We start from the raw sequence: 24,822 nt of genomic DNA, 5'->3' as shown, positions 1-24,822 counted from the left end.
GGAAGCTGCACCGATACTGGCAGTGGTGTGAATCCAGGGAGGAAAGAAAAAGAGCCTCTGAGTCTTATTAATGTGCATCATCTTCCTCCCAGGGGAAGAAAATAATATTAGGGAGGAGAGAACAAACTCAGCACAGCCTAAGAATCAGGGACCTCCTTTCAACTGGATGCTACTGAGAAAGAGAGAGGTAAGGACCCCAGTCTTGGGAAAGGAAGTCAATGCCATGAATATCTCTGTGAGCAGATGCTCTATCTCGACCATCTCTGGATCCTCCCCTTCGTTTCTCACTGCTCCACGTACAGAGAGTTCGATTATTGTTGTTGAACAAGCTGGAACTGGCTCTGACCTCGCTTTCTGCAATGGGAGGGCTCACTCTGGGACCCCAGAGACAGGAGCAGAGTGAATCAGCTCCCTTGAGAAGTGACACTGCAGCTCTGGGATGAGCAAAGCCAGGAGACCAGGAGCAAGTGTCTCTGATTCTAGAAGCCACTGGGCACTTCTTAAGAAAGCAGCAGGTGAGACCAGTGGTTTTTAGTCCTGCCTGTAATACTTGTGGGCTCACACACTTCGTGTTTACTATGGGTGTGTTATATAGCCACTTTTTATTTACGCATCTTCTCAATATAATATTGAAGTATAAGTACTTTTCTTCTTTTTCATATATTTCTAGAAGAGTTGGTGAAGGGGCATGGAAGGAAAAATGCCGCCCAGCCCTATTCCCTGAAATGTGTTGCTTAAGAAAAGTCAAAATAGAGATGCTACCTTCTAACTAGCTGTGTGACCTTGGGAAAGTCACTCTACCTCTCTGGGCTTCAGTTCCCTCCTGCAAATTGAAAGCGTTAGATTAAATCGTCTCTCAGTTTGATTTCCTGCAATAACCATAAATTCCAGTTCTTTTGTCTGTATTAACTGTTCAGAGAGGACAGAAGGACGGGTGATGCAAACACCAACCACATGGAGTGAGACTCATCAGACCAGCCTTCAGAATCATCACCAGCACTTTTTGAACGTGTACAAGTACCAGGTACTGTGCTGGATGCTTGGCATTAAATTGCCCATTTAATCCTTACCCTAAAAATATAAGATATAATTACACCTTGGAGATATTGCAGGTTCAGTTCCAGACCGTGGCAATCAAGCAAATATTGCACTAAAGTGAGTCACACACATTTTTAGGTTTCCCAGTGCATATAAAAGCTACGTCTACACTGTGCTGTAGTCTACTAAGTATTCAGTAGCATTATGTCTTTTAAAAATGTACAGAATTTAAAATGTTCATTGCAGCTCTATTTACAATAGCCAGGACATGGAAGCAACCTAAGTGTCCATCAACAGATGAATGGATAAAGAAGATGTGGCACATATATACAATGGAATAGTACTCAGCCATAAAAAGGGATGAAACTGAGTTATTTGTAGTGAGGTGGATGGACCTAGAGACTGTCATACAGAGTCAGAAAGAGAAAAACAAATATGGTATGCTAACACATATATATGGAATCTAAAAAGAAAAAGAAAAAAAATGGTCAGAAGAACCTAGGGGCAAGACGGGAATAAAGATGCAGACCTACTAGAGAATGGACTTGAGGATACGGGGAGGGGGAAGGGTAAGCTGGGGCAAAGTGAGAGAGTGGCATGGACATATATACAGTACCAAACGTAAAATAGCTAGCTAGTGGGAAGCAGCCGCATAGCACAGGGAGATCAACTCGGTGCTTTGTGGCCACCTAGAGGGGTGGGATGGGGAGGGTGGGAAGGAGGGAGACGCAAGAGGGAAGAGATGTGGGAACATATGTATATGTATAACTGATTCACTTTGTTATACAGCAGAAACTAACACACCATTGTAAAGCAATTATACTCCAATGAAGATGTTAAAAAAATAAATAAGTAAATAAAATTTTTTAAACATGTACAGAATTTAATTAAAAAATACTTTCTTGCTAAAAAATGCTAATCATCATCTGAGACTTCAGAAAGTCGTAGCAGTAACATCAAAGATCACTGATCACAGATCACCGTCACGAATATAATAATCATGAGAACGTTTGTGAGAATTACCAAAATGTGACACAGAGATACGCAGCGAGCAAATGCTATTGGAAAAATGGCGTCAATAGACTTGTTCAATGCAGGGTTGCTACAAACCTTCAATTTGTAAAACACGCGGTGTCTGTGAAGCACAATAAAGAAAAGCACGAGAAAGTGAGGTCTGCCTACACTCATTATTGTAATAACGTGTAGTGGTGGTTCTCACAACGTGGCCTCCTGACCAACAGCGTCAACATCACTCAGGAACACGTTAGAAAAGCGATTTCTCAGGTCCATCCCAGACCAGCTGAATCAGGGACTCTGAGGGTGGGACCTAGCCATCCGTGTTTAACAAGTCCTCCAGGTGGGTTTGAGAACCACTGGGTGATAGGAGCATATATATCTTTTTTCTAAGTGTAATTTCCATATCATTGTTTTTTCAGAGGACAGGATCTCTTCAGTCTTTAAGGAATTAGCTCTGCGGGTCTAAATCAGAAGGAAGCCAGAAATGAAAGTGGGGCAAGGAAAAGGTGGACGCCCATCCTCAGAGCAATCCTGGCGTCCTGCTGGAATGGAGCTAATGATAGTTACCAGTTTTCAGATGCTAAGCGTGTGCTCTGCAAAGCACCAGGGACCTTACAGCACGGTGAGTGTCCTGTTCTCTATTTCACTGATGAGGAAACTGAGACTCCCCAAGGGACTACCACCTGTTAAAGCTCCCATAAGCAGTAAACGCTGGGGCTAGGATTTGAACCCAGGTCAGGCTGACCACATGCGGAGCCCATGTTCGTCACACTAAGGCCACGACCCCCTTTAGCTGGGCTCCTTCCACCACTGAGGTAGGACAGGAGAGAGGCAGTGAGTGGACATCCTTCCTGTCCCATCCCAAGGCTTCCCTCAGACAAGGGTCAATCCCACCCCTGGCACCTGACACACTGCCTGGCCCAGGGAGGGACTTAGTAAAAGTTTGCTGAGCGAACTGAATGATCCTGAGACCATCCTGAGACCCTCATCTTCTTTAGGACCAAGGGGTTCCAAGAAGATGGGAGCTGAGGTGGTGCCGGGCACCAGGAGTGAGGGTGCTGGGAGAAACCAAAACTCCAGGCCTTCCTTTACAGGGGGTGGGAAAGGGGAGGATTCTAAAATTGAATCAAGGTGAACTCTACTGGGTGCTCTTAAGGGTTGGGGGTCTCAGGACTACCTGGTCAGCATCTTTCACCGATCTGTTCTCCACCTGGAGCCCTGTCACACTCTCTTGACGTCGCTGAAGCTCCTTAGCTGTGCTCTTGGCATCTTATGAAGGGCATATGGCCATCTAGGGACAACCTGTCTTCCTTTCTATCTCAGAGTTTTCCCTTCATCCTTCTCCATTTCCCATTGGGATTGGTGGGGCTTTTGTCATTTGCCTGGTCTGTCGAGGAGGGACATTCTGGGCACAAGTGAGTCTTTGGTCCGAGATGCTGGGAGCTCCCACTTCCATGCGGAAATGCCTTGGGACCCAAAGGCACCGTGCACCTCATCAGAGGTCAAGAGCACATGAGAACATGATGAGTCTCTTAAGAACAAGACTGTCTGGACTGTGGGTGGAAGTCACAGCGGCGGGCTCACTCTCCCATCTCCTGCTTTGGATGGGCTGTGGGTTTTAAGGGGGTTTGCTGAACTGGAAGGGCTGTGTGAAGAGGTTGAAGATATCACGCTTCTAAAAGCATGGGACTTTTATGGAGTCCCCTGGGTGTGGGATTCCGTACTGTTTCTCTTACAAGGGCCACAGGCATGAGGCTAATGAAGTGGCCTAAAATGCTTCACATTATACCGATCTCAGCGTTAATCATCCTCTCCTGGGACCCCAGAGCGACCATATATACTAAGAGGGTAGTAGTAGGGGTCTGGTCACCTGTCACCTGTCGCAACACTGGAATCTTGGAGAAGGGTCTTAATCAGGAAAGCTGAGCTAAATGCTACACTGTAGACCTCTAACCACCCCAAATAGGGGCACAGGGACCCTGTCATCCTCAGGGTCATACATGGTCCAACCTCCCCCATTCATCTGCCCAAGAGTCACCCCTCCTCACCCAGCAGAGACACAAACCAACAATATCAGAACAGAGCTGGTTAGGCATGGAGAACCAGAGCAAACGCTCTTTATTGTTCCTCCAACAGGAGCCTTCTGCTGCATTTCAGACCCCACCAAAACAGCACCCAGAAGGAAAACCTGGCCCAGGAGGCAGCCTGAGAACAGAGACCCTGACCTCCGTTGAAATGATGAGCAGCTGAGGGCTTCAGGGTTGGCCAGCCTTAGTGACAGGCTTTGAGAAAGGTGAAGGTGTGGAAGCCTTCTCAGGGCCAGGCCTAGGCCCTGAGATTGCTGGGTCATATGGTAGCTCTATTTCTAGTTTTTAAAGGAACCTGCATACTGTTCTCCACAGTGGCTGTATCAACTTACATTCCCACCAACAGTGCAAGAGGGTTCCCTTTTCTCCACACCCTCTCCAACATTTATTGTTTCTAGATATTTTGATAATGGCCATTCTGACCGGTGTGGGGTGATACCTCTTGTAGTTTTGATTTGCATTTCTCTAATGAATAGTGATGTTGAGCATCCTTTCATGTGTTTGTTGGCCGTCCGTATATCTTCTTTTGAGAAATGTCTCTTTAGCTCTTCTGCCCATTTTTGGATTGGGTTGTTAGTTTTTTTGATATTGAGCTGCATGAGCTGCCTGTATATTTTGGAGATTAATCCTTTGTCAGTTGCTTCGTTTGCAAATATTTTCTCCTATTCTGAGGGTTGTCTTTGCGTCTTCTTTACGGTTTCCTTTGCTGTGCAAAAGCTTTGAAGTTTCATTAGAGGAGATTTCCTGGCAAGAAAGGGAGCGGGGATGTGTCCCTCGAGGCTCTGCTGTATCTGGGGTGACCAGCTGTCCCATTTTGCCCAGGACTGAGGGGTTCCCCGGTCTATGGGGCTTTATCACTGAAACCAGAATATGGGGAAACCGGGAGAGTTGGTCACCATGGCCCTATTTCCCTGGCCATTCTAGAGTCTTCTGTGTCTCCCTAGGTGCGAGGCCCCCAGCTTCCTGCAACAACCAGGCTTGCTCGTCGATCTCCCAGGAGCCAGCCCGAGGCCTCCTCTACTCCCTTGGGCTCATCAAAGGAGACTATGCTGGAGAAAGTCAAGACGGTGGCTGGGGGCTTCCCTGGTGGCACAGTAGTTGGGAGTCTGCCTGCCAATGTAGGGGACACGGGTTTGCGCCCTGGTCTGGGAAGATCCCACATGCCGCGGAGCAACTGGGCCCGTGAACCACAATTACTGAGCCTGCGCGTCTGGAGCCTGTGCTCCGCAACAAGAGAGGCTGCGATAGTGAGAAGCCCGTGCACCGCGATGAAGAGTGGCCCCCGCTTGCCACAACTAGAGAAAGCCCTCGCACAGAAACGAAGACCCAACACAGCCATAAATAATAATAATAATAATAATATCACCCTTGATTTAAAAAAAAGAAAAAAAGATGGTGGCTGGACTCCCACACTTCTTAACCAGGCGGCTGAGGGCTGGGCGCTGACCACAGGCCCCTTTGAAGCACAGATTGAAGCACTTGGTCCTCCCGGAGACACAGGGGGGCGCAGATGAGTCTCGACGTAGCCACCGGTCCAACGGGGCTCCGTTTTTACGAGGCCGGGAGATGTTCACGGGAAGCTAAGTAACAGGTTAATGAGGGGCTCTGATAGAAAGTGGTATTAACTTTGATGAGGAGAAAACACTTTGTAAAGGCCAACACCCACCGGGGCAGAGATATAAACTCGGGGTGAGGAGCTGCCTCTCTGCACTGGGGGCATCTGGTCTCGGAGGTTGATCCCTTGTGCCGCCGAAGCCACGGCTTCCAAATGCCTCAAGGCCAGCTTCTTGTCGGGGCCTCTCACGGTCCCGGGAGGGGCCGGTGGGGACTCGGTTCGCGTGTCCACGATGTACTCCAGCAACTCCTGCAAGCTCCCCGGCCTGTCCCGGGGGGCCTGGAGTCTCTCTGCCCGCTCAGCTGGGCTGGGCAGGAGCGGCTGCAGGGCTGCCAGCTGTCTCCCCTCCGGAGGCTTTGCCAGCAGCTACAGCATGGAGGCGGAGGGGGCTGGGTCGGGGAGGGCATCCTTACCGGCAACGAGAAGGAGACCATGCAGTTCCCGAACGACCGGCTGTCCAGCTACCTGGAGAAGGTGCGGCAGCCGAAGCGGGACAGCGCGGAGCTGGAGAGCCGCATGCGGGAGCGGAGCCAGCAACAAGATCCCCTTGTGTGCCCCGACTACCAGTCCCGCTTCCGGACCATCGAGGAGCTCCAGCAGAAGGTGAGGGTTTCAAAGTAGGAGCCTGGTGCCAGCAGCACTGGCCTGGCAACCCTGCTCCCACGGGACACTTCAGAGGTCACAAAGCCTGGTCACATGGGTGGCCTCATTTGCTCCTCTCAATAATCTTATGAGGGAGGTATCATGAGGCCATTTTACAGATGAGAACACTGAGGCTCAGGCTGGTTATTCAAGGTGACCCAGGGGGCCGTTAGTGGAGCCAGAGCTTGAATACAGGCTCTATGAATTAACCGGTTGTGAGAACTTCAGTACCACAAGCCACCTCTCTGAGTTTTAATTTTTTCTTTTTCTTCTTTTAAGGGGAGGGGATCAGGGTTTATGTGTTTGGTGCAGACCAGGTCTCCTATAACTAACTCAGGGAAGGGAGAGCCTGTCAGAAGTTTCCTTCTTGCCCAGCCCGCATTCCCAGAAAGTCCTAGCTGACTCCTGAGAGGGACCATTTGTGTCCAGGGAATTACAGAGTATGCTCTTGGTAATAACCTGCTGTGAACCCCCTGTAGTCCTGGGAGATAGGAAGACAGGAGGAAACCGCCGTGCCAGGCCTTTCCTGCAGCATTTCTCTGTCTCTAACCCAGGTGAGAGATGCTCTGCTTGGTAGGGACCTTAGGGGTCACCTGCTCTGATCCCTACAGCATGCCCGTAAGGCTCCACGGAGTCTCAGTGCCAAGAGCCCAGGGATGGGTGACCCTCTTCCTTCAGAGGCAGCCTGCACCAGCTTTGGGGAGCTCCTGCCAGAAGAATGCCCTTTCTCTCACTGAAGTCACTTCTTTATTTCCCCAGACCCTGTGCACCAAGGCAGAGAATGCCAGGCTGGTGGTGCAGATGGACAACGCCAAGCTGGCTGCAGATGACTTAGGACCAAGTGAGTTGTCCCACTCGCTCATTGGTTGGGGGCTGGTAGAGCTGGACATGGGTGGTGCTCAGACTTTTGGTTATCGAGTCCCTGAGGCACAAGGCAGGACACACAGCACCAGGCCAGTCTGGGGTGGGATCTGACTTAGATATAAAAAGGAAAAGCAGCTTTAGGCGCCCTGTTATGTGCCTGCCAGGTACGAGATGGAGGTGTCCATACGGCAGCTGGTGGAGTCAGACTTGAATGGCCTGTGTAGGATCCTGGATGATCTGACCCTGTGCAAGGCTGACCTGGAGGCCCAGATGGAGTCCCTAAAGGAGGAGCTGCTTAGCCTCAAGAAGAACCATGAGGGGGTGAGCATGGGGGGCAGGTAAACATGGGATCACGTGAGCATGGGGGAGGGGGATGAGTGAGTCAGTCCTCTGGGGAAGTTAGTGCTGACCCTGGTCTGGGCCACAGGAAGTGAATTCGCTGTGCTGCCAGCTTGGTGATAGACTCAATGTCGAGGTGGACGCTGCCCCACCTGTTGACCTGAACTGTGTTCTGGATGAGATGAGGTGCCAGTACGAGGCCCTGGTGGAGAAGAACCACTGGGATGCTGACGACTGGTTCAACAGCCAGGTGGGTACATTGAAACAGTCAGTGTGACAGAGACATAGAATGGGTCACAAGAGTGACCTTGAGGCTGTGAGTCAGGAAGCCTGAGTTTGGGTCCCAGCTCTGTTTTGACCTCCCTGTGCACCTTGGGCAGGTGGCTGTCCTGAAAGCAACAGTTTCCCCAAGGGTGAAATGAATGGGGTAGACTGGGTGATCTGGACCTGACCCATGATCCTAAGTGGCCTCTGTCGATCTCTCAAGCTGAGTCCCCAGTGTCCCTGTGTGTGTATGTTTCAGACCGAGGAGCTGAACCAGCAGATGGTGTCCAGCTTGGAGCAGCTGCAGTCCTGCTGGGCGGAGATCCTGAGCTCAAATGCATGGTCAATGCCCTGGAGATCGAGCTGCAGGCCCAGCACAGCATGGTGAGCCCAAGGCTGGCTCGGGGCTGCTGCTGGACCAAGCTTAGCAGTGCAGGAGCCCTCCAGCCTCTATTTCTGACCACATGGCAGGTTCCAGAAGGTCAAGTTCTTGAGTGTCAGGGATTTTCTGTGCAGAGAAGAGGGAATAAGGGCCCAGCCCCCATTCACCAATGTCCCAGGGGTAAAGGACAGGAGACCTGTAGCACCAGCATGTCCTGGTAGCAGCAGCTCCTGTATTTGTGTGAGCAGATTCATTCTGGACAATTATCAGTGACTCAGAGATTTCATTAATAGGGGAGCTCCTCTGTATAGATCAGGAGGCTATAGGGGCTAATTGGCTCATCTCAAATGAGATATCTGATTGTGGTTCATCCAGGCTCAGAGTGATTCTCTGAGCTCCCGTTCCTGGATTCTGAGGCCTCACTGAGACTCAGATGGATTAGGCGTGACCTCCTCGCTCCTCCTCTGACATCTAACCTTTTTCCTCCCTATACAGTCCTTGCCCTCACAGAGAGATGCTTTAGAACCCACCCTGGCAGAGATGGAGGCCCGCTACAGCGCCCAGCTGGCCCAGATGCAGCGCCTGATCACCAACGTGGAGGCCCAGCTGGTGGAGATCCGCTGTGACCTGGAGCGGCAGAGCCACGAGTACCGGGTGCTGCTGGATGTCCGGGCCTGGCTGGAGTGTGAGATCAACACACACCGGGGGCTGCTGGAGAGCGAGGACTCCAAGTGAGGATCCCTGCACGCTCTCTCATCTTCTGAATACGATCTACAAAGTTCTGGGGATATAGCATGGTGCCTGGGAAGAGCCCAGCATTTGGAATCAGGAGCCTTGGGTTTTAGTTCAGGTCTTGTTTAGTTTGGGTCTTGCAACCCTGGCAAGTCCCTTTTCCCTCTGGGCCTGTGTTTCCCCGTTGGTGAAATGAGGGGGCAGGACTAGGGTATTTTTTCTTTTCTTCTTCATTCATTAACAAAAAAAATTCATTAAATTAATTCTTGAATGTAATTGATTATTCATATGTATTTCACTTTTAGTTAAATCAATATTTAGAGTTTTCATCATTATGACTTCATTGTATTTTTCACAGCTGAACGACATGATATATCATAATTACTTCTTTCTTTGACAACTGTCACTGAACTCAAGTGCGTGTGCCCGACGCACAGGGAGGCGAAACAAACCAACACATTGGAGTCTGGAGCAGAGAAAGGCTTATTGCAGGGCCCAGCAAGGAGAACGGGTGGCCCATGCCCCCAAACCCCGAACTCCAGGACGAGGGGGATTTTTAAGGTGCTCCGGGTTATTGAAAACAGCAACTGGAAAATTATAGTGTTCTGGCCTTTTTTTTCTCCTAGGCTCCCCTGTAACCCATGTGCCCCTGAGCACTCGCCCTCCAAGTCATGCGTCCCCTGTCTTCCTGTGGCTTCCTGTGGGCCTGGTGCAGCCCGCACCACCTGTAGCCCCCGCCCCATTTGTGTGCCCTGCCTGCGGGGCCGGTTCTGAGAGTGGCTAGTCCAGTAAGCCAAGGCCATTATCTCCAGGGCTTGGACTTGGCCTCAATTCAACCGTAATCCTAAAGCCCAATCCCCTGTCTTTGTGCAGAGCCCAAAGGTCAGAATGGCCATTATCAAAATATCTAGAAACAATAAATGTTGGAGAGGGTGTGGAGAAAAGGGAACCCTCTTGCACTGTTGGTGGGAATGTAAGTTGATACAGCCACTGTGGAGAACAGTATGGAGGTTCCTTTAAAAACTAAAAATAGAGCTACCATATGACCCAGCAATCCCACTACTGGGCATATACCCTGAGAAAACCATAATTCAAAACGAGTCATGTACCACAATGCTCATTGCCACTCTATTTACAATAGCCAGGACATGGAAGCAACCTAAGTGTCCATCGACAGATGAATGGATAAAGAAGATGTGGCACATATATACAATGGAATATTACTCAGCCATAAAGAGAAATGAAATTGAGTTATTTGTAGTGAGGTGGATGGACCTAGAGTCTGTCATACAGAGTGAAGTAAGTCACAAAGAGAAAAACAAATACCATAGGCTAACACATATATATGGAATCTAAGAAAATAAAAATGGTTCTGATGAACCTACGGGCAGGACAGGAATAAAGACACAGACGTAGAGAATGGACGTGAGGACACGGGGGGGAAGGGTAAGCTGGGTCGAAGTGAGAGAGTGACATTGACATATATACACTACCAAATGTAAAATGGTTAGCTAGTGGGAAGCAGCCGCATAGCACAGGGAGATCAGCTCAGTGCTTTGCGACCACCTAGAGGGGTGGGATAGGGATGGTGGGAGGGAGATGCAAGAGGGAGGGGATACGGGGATATACGTGTGCATATAGCTGATTCACTTTGTTATACAACAGAAACTAACACAAGATTGTAAAGCAATTATACTCCAATAAAGATGTTAAAAAAAAAAAAAAAGAGCAGGGGTTCCTTAACCAACACAGATGCTCTGAACAACTGGATAAAAAGGTAGAGAAAGCTGCATAAATAAAGCACCTACCACACACAGGCTGTTTGAATGCATGTGCTGAGGCTGTGAATGCACTCGGCAAGCTGTAGAACGCACACAAACAGGGAACACACCGCGTGGTTCGAGGAGCTGACAGCGTGATTGTCAGGTCACAAGCCTGCACCACCTGTCTGCTGTTTCCACGCAGGAGCCAGGCAGCTGGAACAGTGGCCAGAACAGAGGCCCAGCCCACTGCCCAGCCCCTAGCTATTTCTATGGAGAAGCACCCTGGGGTGTGGTGCGCTCTGCGCATGCCCGGCCTCCCACCTCTCGTCTGAACCTCTGCCAGAGCCGGAGCTGCAGACCTCAGACCCCAGAGCAGGAGTGCGGAGCACAGAGAGCGGCAGGGCAGGGCTGAGACCACGTGGACTGGCCCTGCCGCCCGGCCTCTTGCCCCAAAGCCAAGCAGGTCTGAGGTTGAGCCCTTTGGGCTCAGCTCTGAGGGTGCTGCTGGAGGGCAGTATTGGCCCCGCCAGCGTCTTGCTGTGTAACCAAGCAAAGAGCTTGGGCCCACCTGCTGGGCTTTCCCTTTCCCCACTCTCTGCCCTGGGACTCTTCATTTAATACCAGCGCTCACAGCTACCACTTCCGGGCACTGTGCACGCATTGGAGCCTCCCCCCACCCCCATTTTACAGATGCACCAGCTGGACCAGAGAGGTCACGTGATGTGGTTAGGGTGCACAGCCAGGCTCAGCACCAGCTGCTCCAGCTCGCCCGAGCGCTTCTTCCCCTGAGGTCCAAGATGTGTTTGCTGCACCTCTGGCTTGTCAAGCAGGTTGAAGATTCATGTTTAGCACCAACTACCTGGTGACATAGACAGAACCAGGTCTTTCCCATGGGTCTTGGACTCAAGTAAGAGCCCAGAGGTAGAGAAAAGAGGGAAGGGGGTCGGGGAGAGACAGAGACAGAGAATCTGTGCACTGGGAAGAGTGCCCGAGTTAGAGTCAGAAGAGCTGAGCAATGGCCTCATCCTCATCACTCACCGCTGTGTGGCCTGGGGCAAGTCACTGCCCTCTCTGGGCCTATATTCTCAACTGAAGAATGAGGTAGGGGGACAAAGGAGGCATGGGGCCCTCAGACTTCTCACAGGCCATGCTTCTCTGATCAGAGGGGCGTCCAGGCTGAGCCATGCCCAGATGAGCATGGCTCAGCCAGTGGAATCTGAGGCACTCTGAACTCTGCTCCACAGTGAGGTCTGGCTGTCCCCTCCCCCTTCCCCACTTCACTGTCCCTGCCGCCCTTCACTTCAGCCCTGTGTCCAGTGTTAGGGATGTGGGTTCACCCAACCTTCCCACCTGCATCTCCCAGCTCACACAACTCCCCTCCCTGGAGTGGTTGGCCCAGGCTGGCTGCTTGGAGTTTGCCTCTCTGGGTGGCATCCCCTCTCCTAAACTGTCCCCAGTGTCAGGCCTGGAGGTGGCCAGCGAGGTGACAGGAGCTAGACAAGGGAGGAGACACTGAAGGGAAGAGAGAACCACCAGACCAGGCAGGGCTACCGAGGAGGACGGCTTGGGAGCCTTTGCCTCTCCTGGGGCCGCCCCAGGTGGTCCCCATGGGCAGAGTCAAGCCTGTAGGCTATTGGCCAGCAGCCATCGGATTAGGTCAGCGTCTGTTCTCATGGTCCAGGCCCTAGGGTATCCCTGTTATGAAAGAGTTTGAATCATTCTGTCACATCTTACCACTCAGAGCCAGAGGAGACAGACCTGAAACCAAAATCCACACCTTCGCAGCAAGCCCAGATCAAACACCCCCAGTAACTAACCACAGAAGATCGACAGAGGCAAGTTTGCTTTACCAAGAGAACACACTTTATTGGGTAAATTTCCAGGGAAACCTAGTTTTACAAAGCATAGAAGCAGTAAAGGTCAGAAATACAGTCCAAGAAGTATTTTAGGTAGAAAAATCTGTTGAGCAGGGAGTGCCTCTAGGGCAGGGAGGGGGGATCTTTTAGAGCCGGGACCCAGAGGGGTGTCCTCCTTCCTGTGGGCCAGGGCCTGCCCTTGGGCTGGGCAGCTGGTTACAGCGGCTGCACGTGCTTCCTGCTGGAAATGACTTTCCCATCTCTGATCTCCTCCGTGAAGGTGCAGATCTGCGTGCTGATCTGGGGAGCCGGGGCGCAGGGCACACTTGGGATGTAAGGAACTATAACGGCAGGCTTGCATTCCGTGGCACAAGGGCGGGCAGGCAGCTTGAGGAAATGAGATCATACAAGGGTGTTTGGCATTGGCCATTGGACTGACATTTGTGTTAAACGTAAACAGGGGTCAAGTGAGACAGGTGGGTGACAATGACAAAGGGCTCAGACAGTGCCTCTGAAATCCCCAAGGGCTGCAGGGATGAAGACCAGAAACTCCCAGCCAAAAACAATGGTTGGAGAAGTACCATGAATGGGGCTGACTTGTCCCCCTGCAAAAGCCCAAAGCCCAGGGCTGGAAGGAATCTCTCTGAAGATGCTTTGATCAATCCCCCTTCATCTGTGCAATAACCACTCTAGGACTGATGCCCTCACCGCGGCACTGAGGGTTGGGTCCAAGTGAGCCCTTTCCACAAGCCGGGACCTCCGGAAGCCACTCACCTGCAGTCTTTCTCCCTCCAGCAGGCAGCGGTAGGTGGCGATCTCCGACTCCAGGCGGGCCTTGACGTCCAGGAGGACCTTGTACTCCTGACTCTGCCGCCCCAGGTCACAGCGGATCTCAGACAGCTGAGCCTCCACGTTGCCGATCAGGCACTGCATCTGAGCCAGCTGGGAGCTGTAGCAGCCCTCGGTCTCCACCCGGGTGGATTCCAGGGAATTCCGCTGCAGTGGGAAAGAGGAAGCACTCCCAATGTGAGGGAATCCCACCCAGAGACCCACAGCCCTGCGTATCTGGGTACCACTTGCGATCACACCCCGTGATAACCGAGGCTGGTGGATCAGGGTACCTGCCACGAGCTTGGCCAGCCACTCAGGCAGGGGCCACTCACCATGTTGTGCTGGGCCTGCAGCTCGATTTCCAGGGCATTGACGGTGCGTCCCAGCTCAATGATCTCTTTCTGGCAGCACTGCAGCTGCTCCGAGCCGGACACCACTTGCTGGTTCAGCTTGTCAGTCTGAAAAGCATGAGAGGACCCAGAGCATGGTCAGAGCAAGTGAAGCTACTGTCAAGGGTGACCCCTCCCCAGGAGCTTGTCCTGGGCTGGCCCAAACCCACCTGGGTGTTGAACCAGGCCTCCAAGTCTCTGCGGTTATTTTCCACCAGGGTCTCATACTGGCATCTTATCTCATCCAGGATCTTGTTGAGATCCACTGGCGGGGCAGCATCCACCTCCACATTCAGCCTGTCCCCAAGTTGGCATCGAAGTTTGTTGATTTCCTGCAGAAAGGAGGCAAGATGGCATAAGGCTGTGAAAAGGATGCTGGATGAGGGTTCGACTGACCTGGGTAAAAACCCTCCTCCTTCAGTTGCCAGCTGTGTGACATTAAGCAGGATACTTAACCTCTCTGAGCTTCAGCCTCCTCGTGCACCTCTACCTGCCTCCTCAGAGGATTTGGGAGAGTAAAGTGGGACAATGCAAACACCAGGCAAATAGAATCATTATCAGGCACTACCTTCCAAAGGGAGATTTAGCGTCATGGGCAGGAGTCTGGGATCTGTGTGACATTAGGCAAGTGACTTAACCTCTCTGTGCCTCAGTTTTCTCATCTGTAAAATGGAGCTTGTAATAGTATATGACTCCTGGGATTATCGTGAGAATGACATGAAGTGAGAATGAAATGCAAAGTGCTTCGTATAGTTCCTGGCACACAGTGGGCCATCAGTAAATGTCAGCTGGGGTTACTGTGGAGGTGGTTGTCATAGTTTTACACCCAAGGGTCAGCAGTGGCTCCCTGCTGGATGGAAAACATCGAGGGGGTGCGTGGCATCAATCTCACCTCCTCATGGTTCTTCTTGAGGCACATCAGCTCCTCCTTCAGGGACTCCACCTGCATCTCCAGGTCGGCCTTGCACAGAGCCAGTTCGTCCAGCGTACAGCACAGTCCCTTGGTGTCAGCCTCCACCAGCTGCCGCATGCACAGCTCCGTATCGTACCTGCACACAGAGAGCCCTGCTGAGTCTACAGCAAAGCAGCCATGCACAGGCAGGGCCCACTGCCCTGCTGACCAGCTGCAGTGGCTGATTTGGGGTCAGCAGCACTGCGGTCCTTTCCCTTGACCCGAAAGGGATCCAGGAGCGATGCCACATTTCCCACATACAGCTCCATCTGGCCTCACTCCCACTCACCAGCTCTCAGAGGCGGGGGACAGAGGCAAGGGAGCAGCACAGAAACATTCCTAGATCAGGCCACTCACTTGGTTCGGAAGTCGTCAGCAGCCAGCTTGGCATTGTCAATTTGCAGGAACATCCTGGCATTGTCAGTCTTGCTCAGCAGGATCTGGGGAACAGGGGGTGTCCCATGAGCTGGGGAAGGCCAAGCAGTGTGGGGACAGGTGGGGAGGGGACAGCCCAACTTTCGGATGCCATGCTTCTAAGTACCACCAGCACCTTTGGCATTTCCAGCCCTGAACATCCTGAGCCCAGGTGTAGAAGGAGCATCATTCCTGGGAGGGACATCACAGGGGTGTCAGTGGCCCTCAGTCCTGACATCCGCAGCCCCAAAGTGGCCCAGGGGGTGAGTGGAGAGAACCAGGCCGACCTGGATTCAGGTTCTGCATCCAACAGCAACAGGCCATGGGATCTCGGGCAAGTTGCTGCACCTCCCTAAAATTCAACTTCCGCATCTGTTAGATGGGTCCAGTAATATCCATCTCTTTAAGATGAGGGATAAACAAGCGAAAGGATAGGAAGCTGTCAGGCACAGCGCTTGTGTCCAGTAGGGGCTCGGTGCATGTGACTGCCCTATCTATAGCTGAGACAGCGGAGGGAGGGGAGGAATGGCTGGATTGGAGGGGAAGTTACAAGCAGCAGAGAGGTCTGGGTCCCCCAAGAAACCAAGACCCTAGAGAGAAAAGCTGGCCCTGATAGGAGAGAGAATCCCCTAAGAGCTACAGTCCCATCTGTAGTGGGACGAGACAGACCCCTCCCAGGGCTTGGGCTGCTGGGCTGGAGAAGGGCCAGGTCCCAGTTACCTTCTGCTGGAGCTCCTCAATGGTCTTGAAGAAGCACTGGTAGTCTGGTCTGATGTACGGCGTCTGAGACTTGTACCACTCCCGGATGCGGCACTCCAGCTCTGCGTTGTCCTGCTCCAGCTGGCGCACCTTCTCCAGGTAGCTGGCCAGCCGGCCGTTCAGGAGATGCATGGTCTCCTTCTCGTTGCCATTGAGGGAGCCCTCGCAGAACCAGCCTCCGCTCCCAGTAAAGTCGGAGCAGGGGAACCCAGAGGACGGGCAGGAACGAGGCAAGCAACTCCCAAGGCCGGAGAGGCCCAGCCTGACGGAGGAGGCTGACCCCCCAACACCAGGAAGGCAAGAGACTCTGCAGGATCCCACAGGGCGGACACAGGACACCTGAGAGACACCACCTGTGGTGCCACAGAGGCCTTTGATGGATCCAGAGGAGAAGATCGGAGAGCAGAGCTGGGTGGCCATGGCGCTAGCAGAGGAGGTTGCAGCTTAGCAAGGAGCTCAGGTTCTGACTCTCATGGCCTCTCTGGGGCATTTATATACACTTTCCGTGGGGTGTTGCCATGTTACTCTTGGGAAAGCCTGTTCCCATTCCAGGAAGTTAGTCTCATTAAAATGTGATTTTTTGCTACCCATCCAAATTCCTTGCCTTATAAAAAAAAAAAAAAAATTAGTTTGCTAAGTCAGGACTCTAAGCTGTTGTCATTTCCTAGCAGAATACGAATTTTATTGCCTCCTCAAAGTTCTTGCACCAGATCCCATGAATCAGAAGTGGCCTCACAAATGACATGTGGTACCTGCCCTGTCTGCACGCTTTTCCCGAGGAGCCAGGTATTTGTCACCTCTGTCCACTACCCCAACCCCCCTCGTAGCTGCTCACCTCTGCCTGGGCCCCTGGGATGGTGAGGAGGGAGCAAAGGGAACTAAAATTCATGGAGCAGTCATCATGTGCCAGGCTTGTAGTTATTTCATTCACACCTCACAACAGTCCTGAGAGGTGCTCAATATTATTTCCCTTTCACCAGTGTGGACAGTGAAGCTGAGAATGGTAGAAAGAAAAAGAAAGAAAGAAAGAAAGAAAGAAAGAAAGAAAGAAAGAAAGAAAGAAAGAAAGAAAGAAAGAAAGAAAGAAAGAAAGAAAGAAAGGGGGAGGGAGGGAGGGAGGGAGGGAGGAAGGAAGGAAGGAAGAGAGAGAGAAAGAAAGAAGGGAGGGAGGGGCAGGTAGAAAAAGAAAGAAAGAGGGAGGGAAAGCTTGCTTGAGATGAACAGGCAGTGAGTACAGATCTTGGATCTGAAACCAGGACTCTCAGACCCCAAATCCCATGCCCTTGTCCCACTGCTTCTGCCATACAACCAAGGTCAAGTGCAGGCACCCAGAATTTCGAGACAGGAGACCTAGGTTCAAACCCTGGCTCTGTGATGAGGTACCCTGTGATGCTGAGCACATCACTCCCTCCCAGGCATCCTCAGGGTCCTCACTGGGACAGGACAGATCATCAGCCTGCCCCGCCTGCTTCACACAGATGCGAGGAGAGTCAAACCAGGCCAGAAGTAAAAGTGTTTTAAAACCCATCGGGTGCCGTAGAAAAGTTGGTTGGGCTAAGAGGACAGTCTTTGATGATGGTTTACGGCTGTGGCTGGCAAAGGGTCGTGGCTGCTTTGGAGGGAAGTTTCCTTTGTGACCCCCAATTTCCTGAACCTAAGGGGGTAAAACCAGGACCCTGGACACCCCACGGGTGCCTAAACAGGTTACAGAAACAGTCAATGCAGCAGACCCTTTGGACAGGGAAGGGAGGAACAGATGACACACTGCCAGAGAGTTAAGCAAGCCAGGAGGAGAGCCTGAGAATTAAGGACCAAAGGTAAATTCCGTCTTCCACCCTCAAAGTGGGATTTCCCAAGGCTTGAGCAACCTGCTCACTCTTCGCCCACACAGACACACACAGCAAGGCTGGCATTTACAGAAGCATTTATGTGCTTCTGAAGTTGTAATTTACCAACCTCTTAAAACGCATTATAGGGCTTCCCCGCTGGCGCAGTGGTTGAGAATCCGCCTGCCAGTGCAGCGGACACGGGTTTGAGCCCTGGTCCGGGAAGATCCCACATGCTGCAGAGCAACTAAGCTCGTGTGCCACAACTACTGAGCCTGTGCTCTAGAGCCCATGAGCCACAACTACTGAGCCCACGTGCCGCAACTACTGAAGCCCGCGTGCCTAGAGCCCATGCTCCACAATGAGAGAAGCCACTGCAATGAGAAGCCGGCGCACCGCAATGAAGAGTAGCCCCGGCTCGCCGCAACTAGAGAAAAGCCCGTGCGCAGCAACAAAGACCCAACACAGCCAAAAATAAATAAATAAATAAAATTTAAAAAAACACACACACACACATTATAAGCTTCTCTCTGAAATTACTCAGGAGGGTTGGCTGTGGTGCACACACCTTGCCCAGTTCAGTGGACACCTCAACAGGAGGCCCGAGAGCCACCTGATGGGCTCCCCGGGGTGCACAAGCCGTGCGGCCCCTCTTAGGAGGGACAGCCGGGGCATCAGGCCTCCAGAGCTCCACTACCTCAGCAATGGTTCCTTATGGCTGCCCATCCTCCCTGCTCTCCCTGCAGGGCCTAGGATGGGGCTGTCTTGAGGCTTCTCAAACTCGGACCTGTGGACATCGCAGACTATGGAATTCCCTGCGCGGGGGCTCCCTGTGCATGAACTTTACCGCCAGATGCCAGTAGCAACCTCCTCCCCCAGGCGTGACAACCAAAAATGTCTCCAGAAGCTGCCACGTGTCCCCTGGGTGGCAAAACTGCCCCCAGTTGAGACCCACTGGGCCATCAGGACAGGGAGATCTCCTGTAAGCGCCTCCTTTGTTTTCTAGGACAACTAGTGCAGAGTCTGGCTGTCACTGTAGGGCCCGTTCAGGCAAGTCCTTAATGCACCCATGATCCAACTCACTTCCTTTGTGACACAGCGTGCTCGCCCTGAGGGTACCACCTCCTAGGCCCCTGACACGGCTCTTCTCTCTTTGGGGTCTCTGGCTGCTGGAATCTGAAGTTAACGTTCTCATTTTCTTTTTTTCTTTTTTTTTTAATCCCTCTGCTGTGCAATCTGTATCTGAAGCTGATTCTAAGTTTCTCTCAGGGCAATTGAGTGAGCAGCTCTCTGCTGCTTCGGCTGTGTCCTGTCACTCAGTACGTACCTCCAGAGGGCCACTGTGGGCCAGAGTCCAGACAGATGTCTCCAAGTCTGTGAAGAGAGGCACGTACCTCTTCTGGAGCGAGTGACAAGCTGGCCAGAGAAGGTCTTTCGGTCGCCCTTGGTCCCCTGCCTTTCTCTGTGGTGTAGACTGCAAGGCCACCTGGAGGGAAGTGTGGTAGGGGGGCCTCATGGAAGGAATTCCTCTGCTCTCTTTCACCTCAGAAGCCTGGACCATCACGGGATGAACTGAGGCCCGAGAGGAACAAATGCTCTTCCTGTATCAGAGGAGAGAACCCAGGTTTCACAGGGCTGCTCACCTCCCGAGGCAGCTCAGCCCACCCCCACCCATGGTGGCCCTGGAGAAAATCCACCTGCTCAGCGTTAAGTACGTCAGGGGTACCCAGGCATCAGGTTTTATTTCAAAATAGGGTCCTATTCTGAGACCATCCTTTCTAACATGAATCAAAAATACACTGGGCTAAGAGTCAGGGGACCTGGACTCCAGGCCGATCTCTGTCTCACTCTGTTTGAGCCTCAACTACTCTGGGCCCCAGAGCCCCATTCTGAACAGGAAGGGCCTGGACAGGGTGAGCTCAAGGCCCTTGCATCTCAGACATAGGATTTAAGGCCCAAATGTTTCCCATGGAGCCGGCCAGGAGTCACCTGGACGTGTCTGTGACTCACCCACCATCAGCCACTGTCCCTTATCTGTCACTGACCACAGGACCAAGTGGAGTTATGGAGGTTCAGCCTGTGACACGGTTGGGTTTTCTCTTCTTTGCGGTCCCCATGGAACTCAGTCTCCCTTTGCCTCTAGGTCTACTGTATAGCTGTTAGCATAACGCCATCTTGGGCCCTTCCCGTTCCTCCTGTCCTTCTGCTGACCCTACCCAGGACTGTACTGGGCAGTAAATCACTTCTCTATCATCAAGGACTTTGTCGTTAATATATTGTCTAATAATCATTAGGACCGGGTGGCCTCTGTGATCTGTTAGTCCCCAAACAATGATGAAAACCTTCCATGACATATTTCCGGCATCCATGAGACTAGTCACCCATTCATAAATCTTGACTCAGGAATGCACGTTCCGTCTCCAAGCTCCTATCCCCATACCCTAAGTTAACTATAAAGTTGTCCCAATGGCGCCTCGGTGGTGCGGAGTACAGCTGCAGGTGCTTCCAGATCGCTGTCAGCCCCATCCCACCCTGTGAGTAATAAACTGATCCCATGGATCAGGTGCAGCTCTCCGCCTCGCTTTTGGTCTCAAGACGCCTTCTCGGTTCGGTGGGCACTTATCCTTCCCGCTATCCTCTGACATTCTCCAACACCTGCACACCAGGAAAACGCAACCTCTCGGCTTCCTCCCAGCCTCCCTCCATAGAGGCCACATGAGTCCACCTCCCAAGGCTGGTCCCTAGAAGGGTCCATTTGGAGGTGCAGTGTCACCAGGACATTAGTCAGTCATCCCAGCATGTCCAGGCTGAAATGATATCTCTGGCCAACTGAGCCAACTAAGACTTGGCTTTGCAGAAGAAGGGCTTAGAAAGTATCGGGCAGGACAGCAGGGGCCCTGGGCCTGGACTCAGGTTCGAGTCCAGGTTCGAGCTCCTTAATTCCTTCAAGTCTCCATTTTCCCAAAAGTTGAGTGGAGCTTATAATGCCATATTCACAGGATTGTGACAACTGAGTTGAAACGTGCTTGATAAACAGGAACTCACTTCACAGATTTAAGAGATCAAAACTCTTCTTAATGGAGTTCCCTGGTGGTTAGGATGCCAGGTTTTCACTGCTGTGGCCCGGGTTCAATCCCTGGTTGGGAAACTGAGATCCCATGAGTCGCATGGTGCAGGCAAAAAAAAAATCTTCTTACAGCCCATGTAGTCTGAGCCCCAGCTGAATGCTATCTCCAGGGCACAGACTGCTCACCCAGGTTTCATGGGGTGCTGATGTGGAGGCCTAACCCAGCCGTGCAAGGAAAGACAGCTGCTCAAAGAGGTTGTAGCTGGGACTGTGTCCAGAACTGCAGGGGCCCTAGACTGTATCCAGGACTCTCTGGCCTCTGACCTTTACTGCAGAAGCTCCTAAAAGCTCCCTGACCCCACCTATTGCAGACACAGGTGCCAGCTTGGGGGCTACAGAGCTGACAGGATGCTCTCTGACCACCATGACCTCAGCTTGGGGGGCAGGGGGAAGAGGGAGGATGCTGCTGCAGGAACAGAAAACACTCTTGCTTTCCCCAAGGCCACCTTGGAAAGCCACCAAGTTCAAAGTCAACGGCTGAGTTCGTGACTCCTTCTTTGGTAAAAATAGGTCCCCACCCTCAAATGAGCTTCCATTTGAAAGCCAAGGTTCTCCATGGGCAAAGACCCAAGAAGTCAAGCCTGAGTCTTCTCTACCCAGCTCTGAGCTGTCTCCCTTCGATGTCGAAGGCTTCAGGCACTGCCTGTCACAGTGTGCCCAGGGAGCCCTGCTCTTCTGATCTGTGGTCAGAGTGCCAGCACCCACAGTGCCCCAGTGGCACCGGCAGAAGCAGACAGTGGACCATGCGGCAGCCAGATCACCTACGACTGGGCAGCAAGGGTAACAAGACCATTCAAAAAGCCCAATAGGGGATTTCCCTGGTGGTGCAGTGGTTGGGAGTCCGCCTGCCGATGCAGGGGACACGGGTTCGTGCCCCGGTCCGGGAAGATCCCACATGCCGTGGAGCGGCTGGGCCCGTGAGATCTAAGAAGTGCTGACCCCATCTGTGTCTTAAACTTTTTAGACTCCTACCCACAACCCACCCAGAACAAGGGAGACTCACACTTGATCTCATTCCCCTCAACACTCGTGCTTTTTCCTTGTAACAAAGAATTTGTTCAAGCAACAAATCACTCAGGATTCCCGGCCCCTCCCTGAACAGCAGGGTTACTACATACTCCGTGTCAAACAACCACATCAAAACTCCTACCAGATCTCCTGCCAGCTGATGCTAGATTTTAGTACAGACAGGCAGGAACAGGTCCACAAAGTTGAAGGAAGCATTGTGGCAGGGGAAAAAAAATCTTCAATTATGACATTTCCAGCCACCGATTTAACGTGTCCAAAGAATCAGAGAAAGGTCTTGCTTATTTGGTTTTGATGGTGGAAAACTCAGGGCGGTCTGCAAACCTGCTGAGGGTAGGGTTGCCAGATTTAGCAAATAAACATACACGCAACATTTGGGACATGTGTATACTAAAAGCTTATTCATGTGTATTTGCAACTCCAATTTAACTAGGCGTCCTGCATTTTCTCTGGTAATCCTCACTAAGGAGCATCACTGTTTGAGAACTTGGGCCAAACAAGACACAGCTGTTCCTTCCCTCCTTCCCCTGTGACTTGTCACCATGACTGGCTGGTCTCAGGAACAGGTATAATGGGCTTCCCTTGGGAAATCGCGACTTTCCATCCTTTGTCCCCTGATCTCAGTGGCTGCCGTTTTTGCCCCCACAGGCCCGGTGAGCAGTATTCAGAATAGTGCTAAGGTGTCCTTTCTGTCTCCTGGACACCTCAGTGACGTTCCACCCCGACGGTAGCTGCCTTCAGCGGGGTGACTCAGTCCTTCCTCGGCAAGATTTGGCAAGTCCCTCTCGCTTCCGTTTCCTGGTCCCCCGGCCTGTGCCCCCAGATTGCGCCTACCCCCTGCTGTCGCCAGGCCTCACCAGCCTCAGGGCAGTCTGAGTGCACACACTAATGGACCGTGGAGGTCTTCCCCACTCCCTGGCTGCCCCTCTACAGGGCCCAGAGCCAGTGCTAGGGGCCTCAGGAGAGCAGCAAGGTGACCACGGCCCTCGGCTTCTCCCAAGACTCTAGGGCTCTGCCAGGTTCCTGAGCACCCAGTTTCTCAATGTGCTGCTCCGTCGATGGTCCTGAATCCCCACTGGGCCAGGACCTGACTCTAATTAGGTCTCGAAACTCCCCCTTTACCAGGCCCAGAATCACCCTGGAACCCTCATCTCCCCCCAAATATAAAGGTACTTTCTCTCGCCCTGGGGTATGGTTTTGGCAATTGTCCAGGGCTGCAGGATTCTGCCCCAAACTGTTCTTGCCATTGGGGTGGCCCAGAGAGCTGCCCTGAGCCCAGTCTTAAGCCGTACCTCTCCAGTTCTCTCACACCAGGCTCCACCTTCTGCGTCCTAGGGCCACTTCTGTCTCGCCTACAGGCCAGCTCTTCCCGCACAGCTGCACTGGCTGACCGCTCCTGTCTGTCTGGAAGAGTCCAGGACCTCCTGCTCTGGTCCACTCGGTTGCTAACTCCCCCCCCACCCAGCTTTTATGGAGAATTCCAGAGCTGTCACTGCTCTCCCTGATGTCCTTAGAGAACCTGTGGTTTGTGGGAGACGCACAGACCCGCTGGGAGAAGAAGCTGGTGCCTCAGTCTCCCGGGTCCCCTTGATTCAGGTACCACTTAACTGGACCACAGAACAAGTTCCCCAAACACCCTGTTTGATTGGATTCCATTGTCTGCATTTACAGGGGCTGGTGTTGCAGTCGACCTCACTCTCTTCCTGCTAACGACATTTTGTCTGCAAAACAGACTATGGGCTCCAGGCAGTAATTAACCAGGATTTATACTGGGGGTTCTACTTTCAAACTCATCTGAGTTGAGTTGGATGAAAGAAGCCACAGAGTTATTATGGCTGTTCATCAAAATGGGCCAGAAAGAGTGAATACCAGCTCCTTGCCAACTCCCCCAAATCCCCACCCCCTCCAACAGGTGCCCGCCCACCTGCTCCCTCCCAAGCGCTGCAGGAGAGTGGAGAGGCTGATGTGCTCAGCCCTTTGAGAGCCCCCCAGGACAAGCTGCTCAGAAGGATGTGGCCTGCATACCCTGCTCCTCTCCAGCCCCCAAGAGCTCCAGGAACACCATCTAACAGGGGGCAGGTCCCAGTCACCCCGAGATACACTGTCCCAGACCAGGAGGGAAGAAGGGCACAGCCACTGACATGGGGAAGCTGGGACAGTGTGTGGACCACAGCCCTCCTGTGACATCTCTTCCTCTCTTCCCTCAAGCGAGATTCCCCTTACTAGGAAGCCCCAGGCACCCTCATCATACTCAGGGTCTTCTGTGGACCCTCGAGACTGCTCCCCAAAACAGAGGGACAACAGGCACCCGAGGGGTCTCGGGGCTGCAGCCCCGCCCTTAGCCATGGCCTGCTGCCCAGCCGCCCCACTCAAGGCTGGGGACTGGACAGGGTCTCATATCGGGACCAGGTTTAGTACCCTGTCCCTCCACTCCATGTCACAGCAAGTAGCTAAAGTGCCACTGACATGATTTCCGGAGTGAGCCCGCCCCCTACAGGGCCCAGGCAGGACACACAGCCCCATTAGGGAAAGCAGAGGTGCACTGGTCCATCCGCCCAGGGCGGAGCCTTTGGGAGAGGGAAGCACCTCGTGCTGGGCGTGAGGAAGAGGCTGACTGTGCAGCCAGGAGTCACACAGCAATCAGCCACCTTCGTGCAGCACTGCCGGGAGGAGGCACATCCCTCCCAAGCCCTGAGGCACTGGGGTGCTATGGGCACATTCCACGGTGACGACTTTGTCCCCTAAGCGTTGGGGCTTAAGTGAGAGCCCGCTTTTGCCACAGATTCCAGAGCTGAAACTTTGGCTTTGACCGAGGGCCAGCCACAGTCTTGGAAAGCGCGTTGGAATGTGGGTCCCGGCTCTCCTGCCGGGCAGGTCTCTCAACCAGTCTGAGCCTCAA

At 52.6% G+C, this 24,822-nt stretch overlaps 2 protein-coding genes across 2 annotated transcripts; one reads left to right on the top strand and one right to left on the bottom strand.

Annotated features, from left to right (window-relative positions):
• The first annotated feature begins 5,968 nt into the window (after positions 1–5,968).
• KRT35 (keratin 35) lies at positions 5,969–9,776 on the top strand. Its single transcript, XM_004282779.3, is given in 9 exon segments — positions 5,969–6,133; positions 6,136–6,360; positions 7,159–7,244; positions 7,428–7,584; positions 7,691–7,852; positions 8,126–8,189; positions 8,192–8,250; positions 8,759–8,979; positions 9,607–9,776. Coding segments are annotated over 9 exon segments (1,266 nt in total). The 5' UTR covers positions 5,969–5,989; the 3' UTR covers positions 9,755–9,776.
• Positions 9,777–12,583: 2,807 nt separating this feature from the next.
• On the bottom strand, positions 12,584–16,399 carry KRT36 (keratin 36). The gene is made up of 7 exons (XM_004282778.3): positions 15,906–16,399; positions 15,129–15,211; positions 14,712–14,868; positions 13,990–14,151; positions 13,763–13,888; positions 13,374–13,595; positions 12,584–12,986 (listed from the first exon to the last, which is right to left on the bottom strand). Exons 1-7 carry the CDS (start codon positions 16,362–16,364, stop codon positions 12,816–12,818), a joined length of 1,380 nt encoding a protein of 459 aa, XP_004282826.1. The 5' UTR covers positions 16,365–16,399; the 3' UTR covers positions 12,584–12,815.
• Positions 16,400–24,822: the final 8,423 nt, after the last annotated feature.

This window comes from Orcinus orca, chromosome 19, assembly GCF_937001465.1.
Source record: "Orcinus orca chromosome 19, mOrcOrc1.1, whole genome shotgun sequence".
Lineage (NCBI taxonomy): Eukaryota > Metazoa > Chordata > Mammalia > Artiodactyla > Delphinidae > Orcinus > Orcinus orca.
The sequence above is the reverse complement of the archived record's forward strand: the minus strand, read 5'-3'. Positions and strand labels throughout refer to the sequence as shown.

Excerpts from the sequence above, each read along its gene's own strand:
- KRT36 (XM_004282778.3), bottom strand. The coding sequence starts at position 16,364 with ATGGCCACCCAGCTCTGCTCTCCGATCTTCTCCTCTGGATCCATCAAA. Across the intron at positions 15,212-15,905 it reads TTGAGGAGCTCCAGCAGAAG|ATCCTGCTGAGCAAGACTGA; the intron begins GTAACTGGGACC and ends CCTGTTCCCCAG. Across the intron at positions 12,987-13,373 it reads TGGAGGGAGAAAGACTGCAG|CTGCCTGCCCGCCCTTGTGC; the intron begins GTGAGTGGCTTC and ends CATTTCCTCAAG.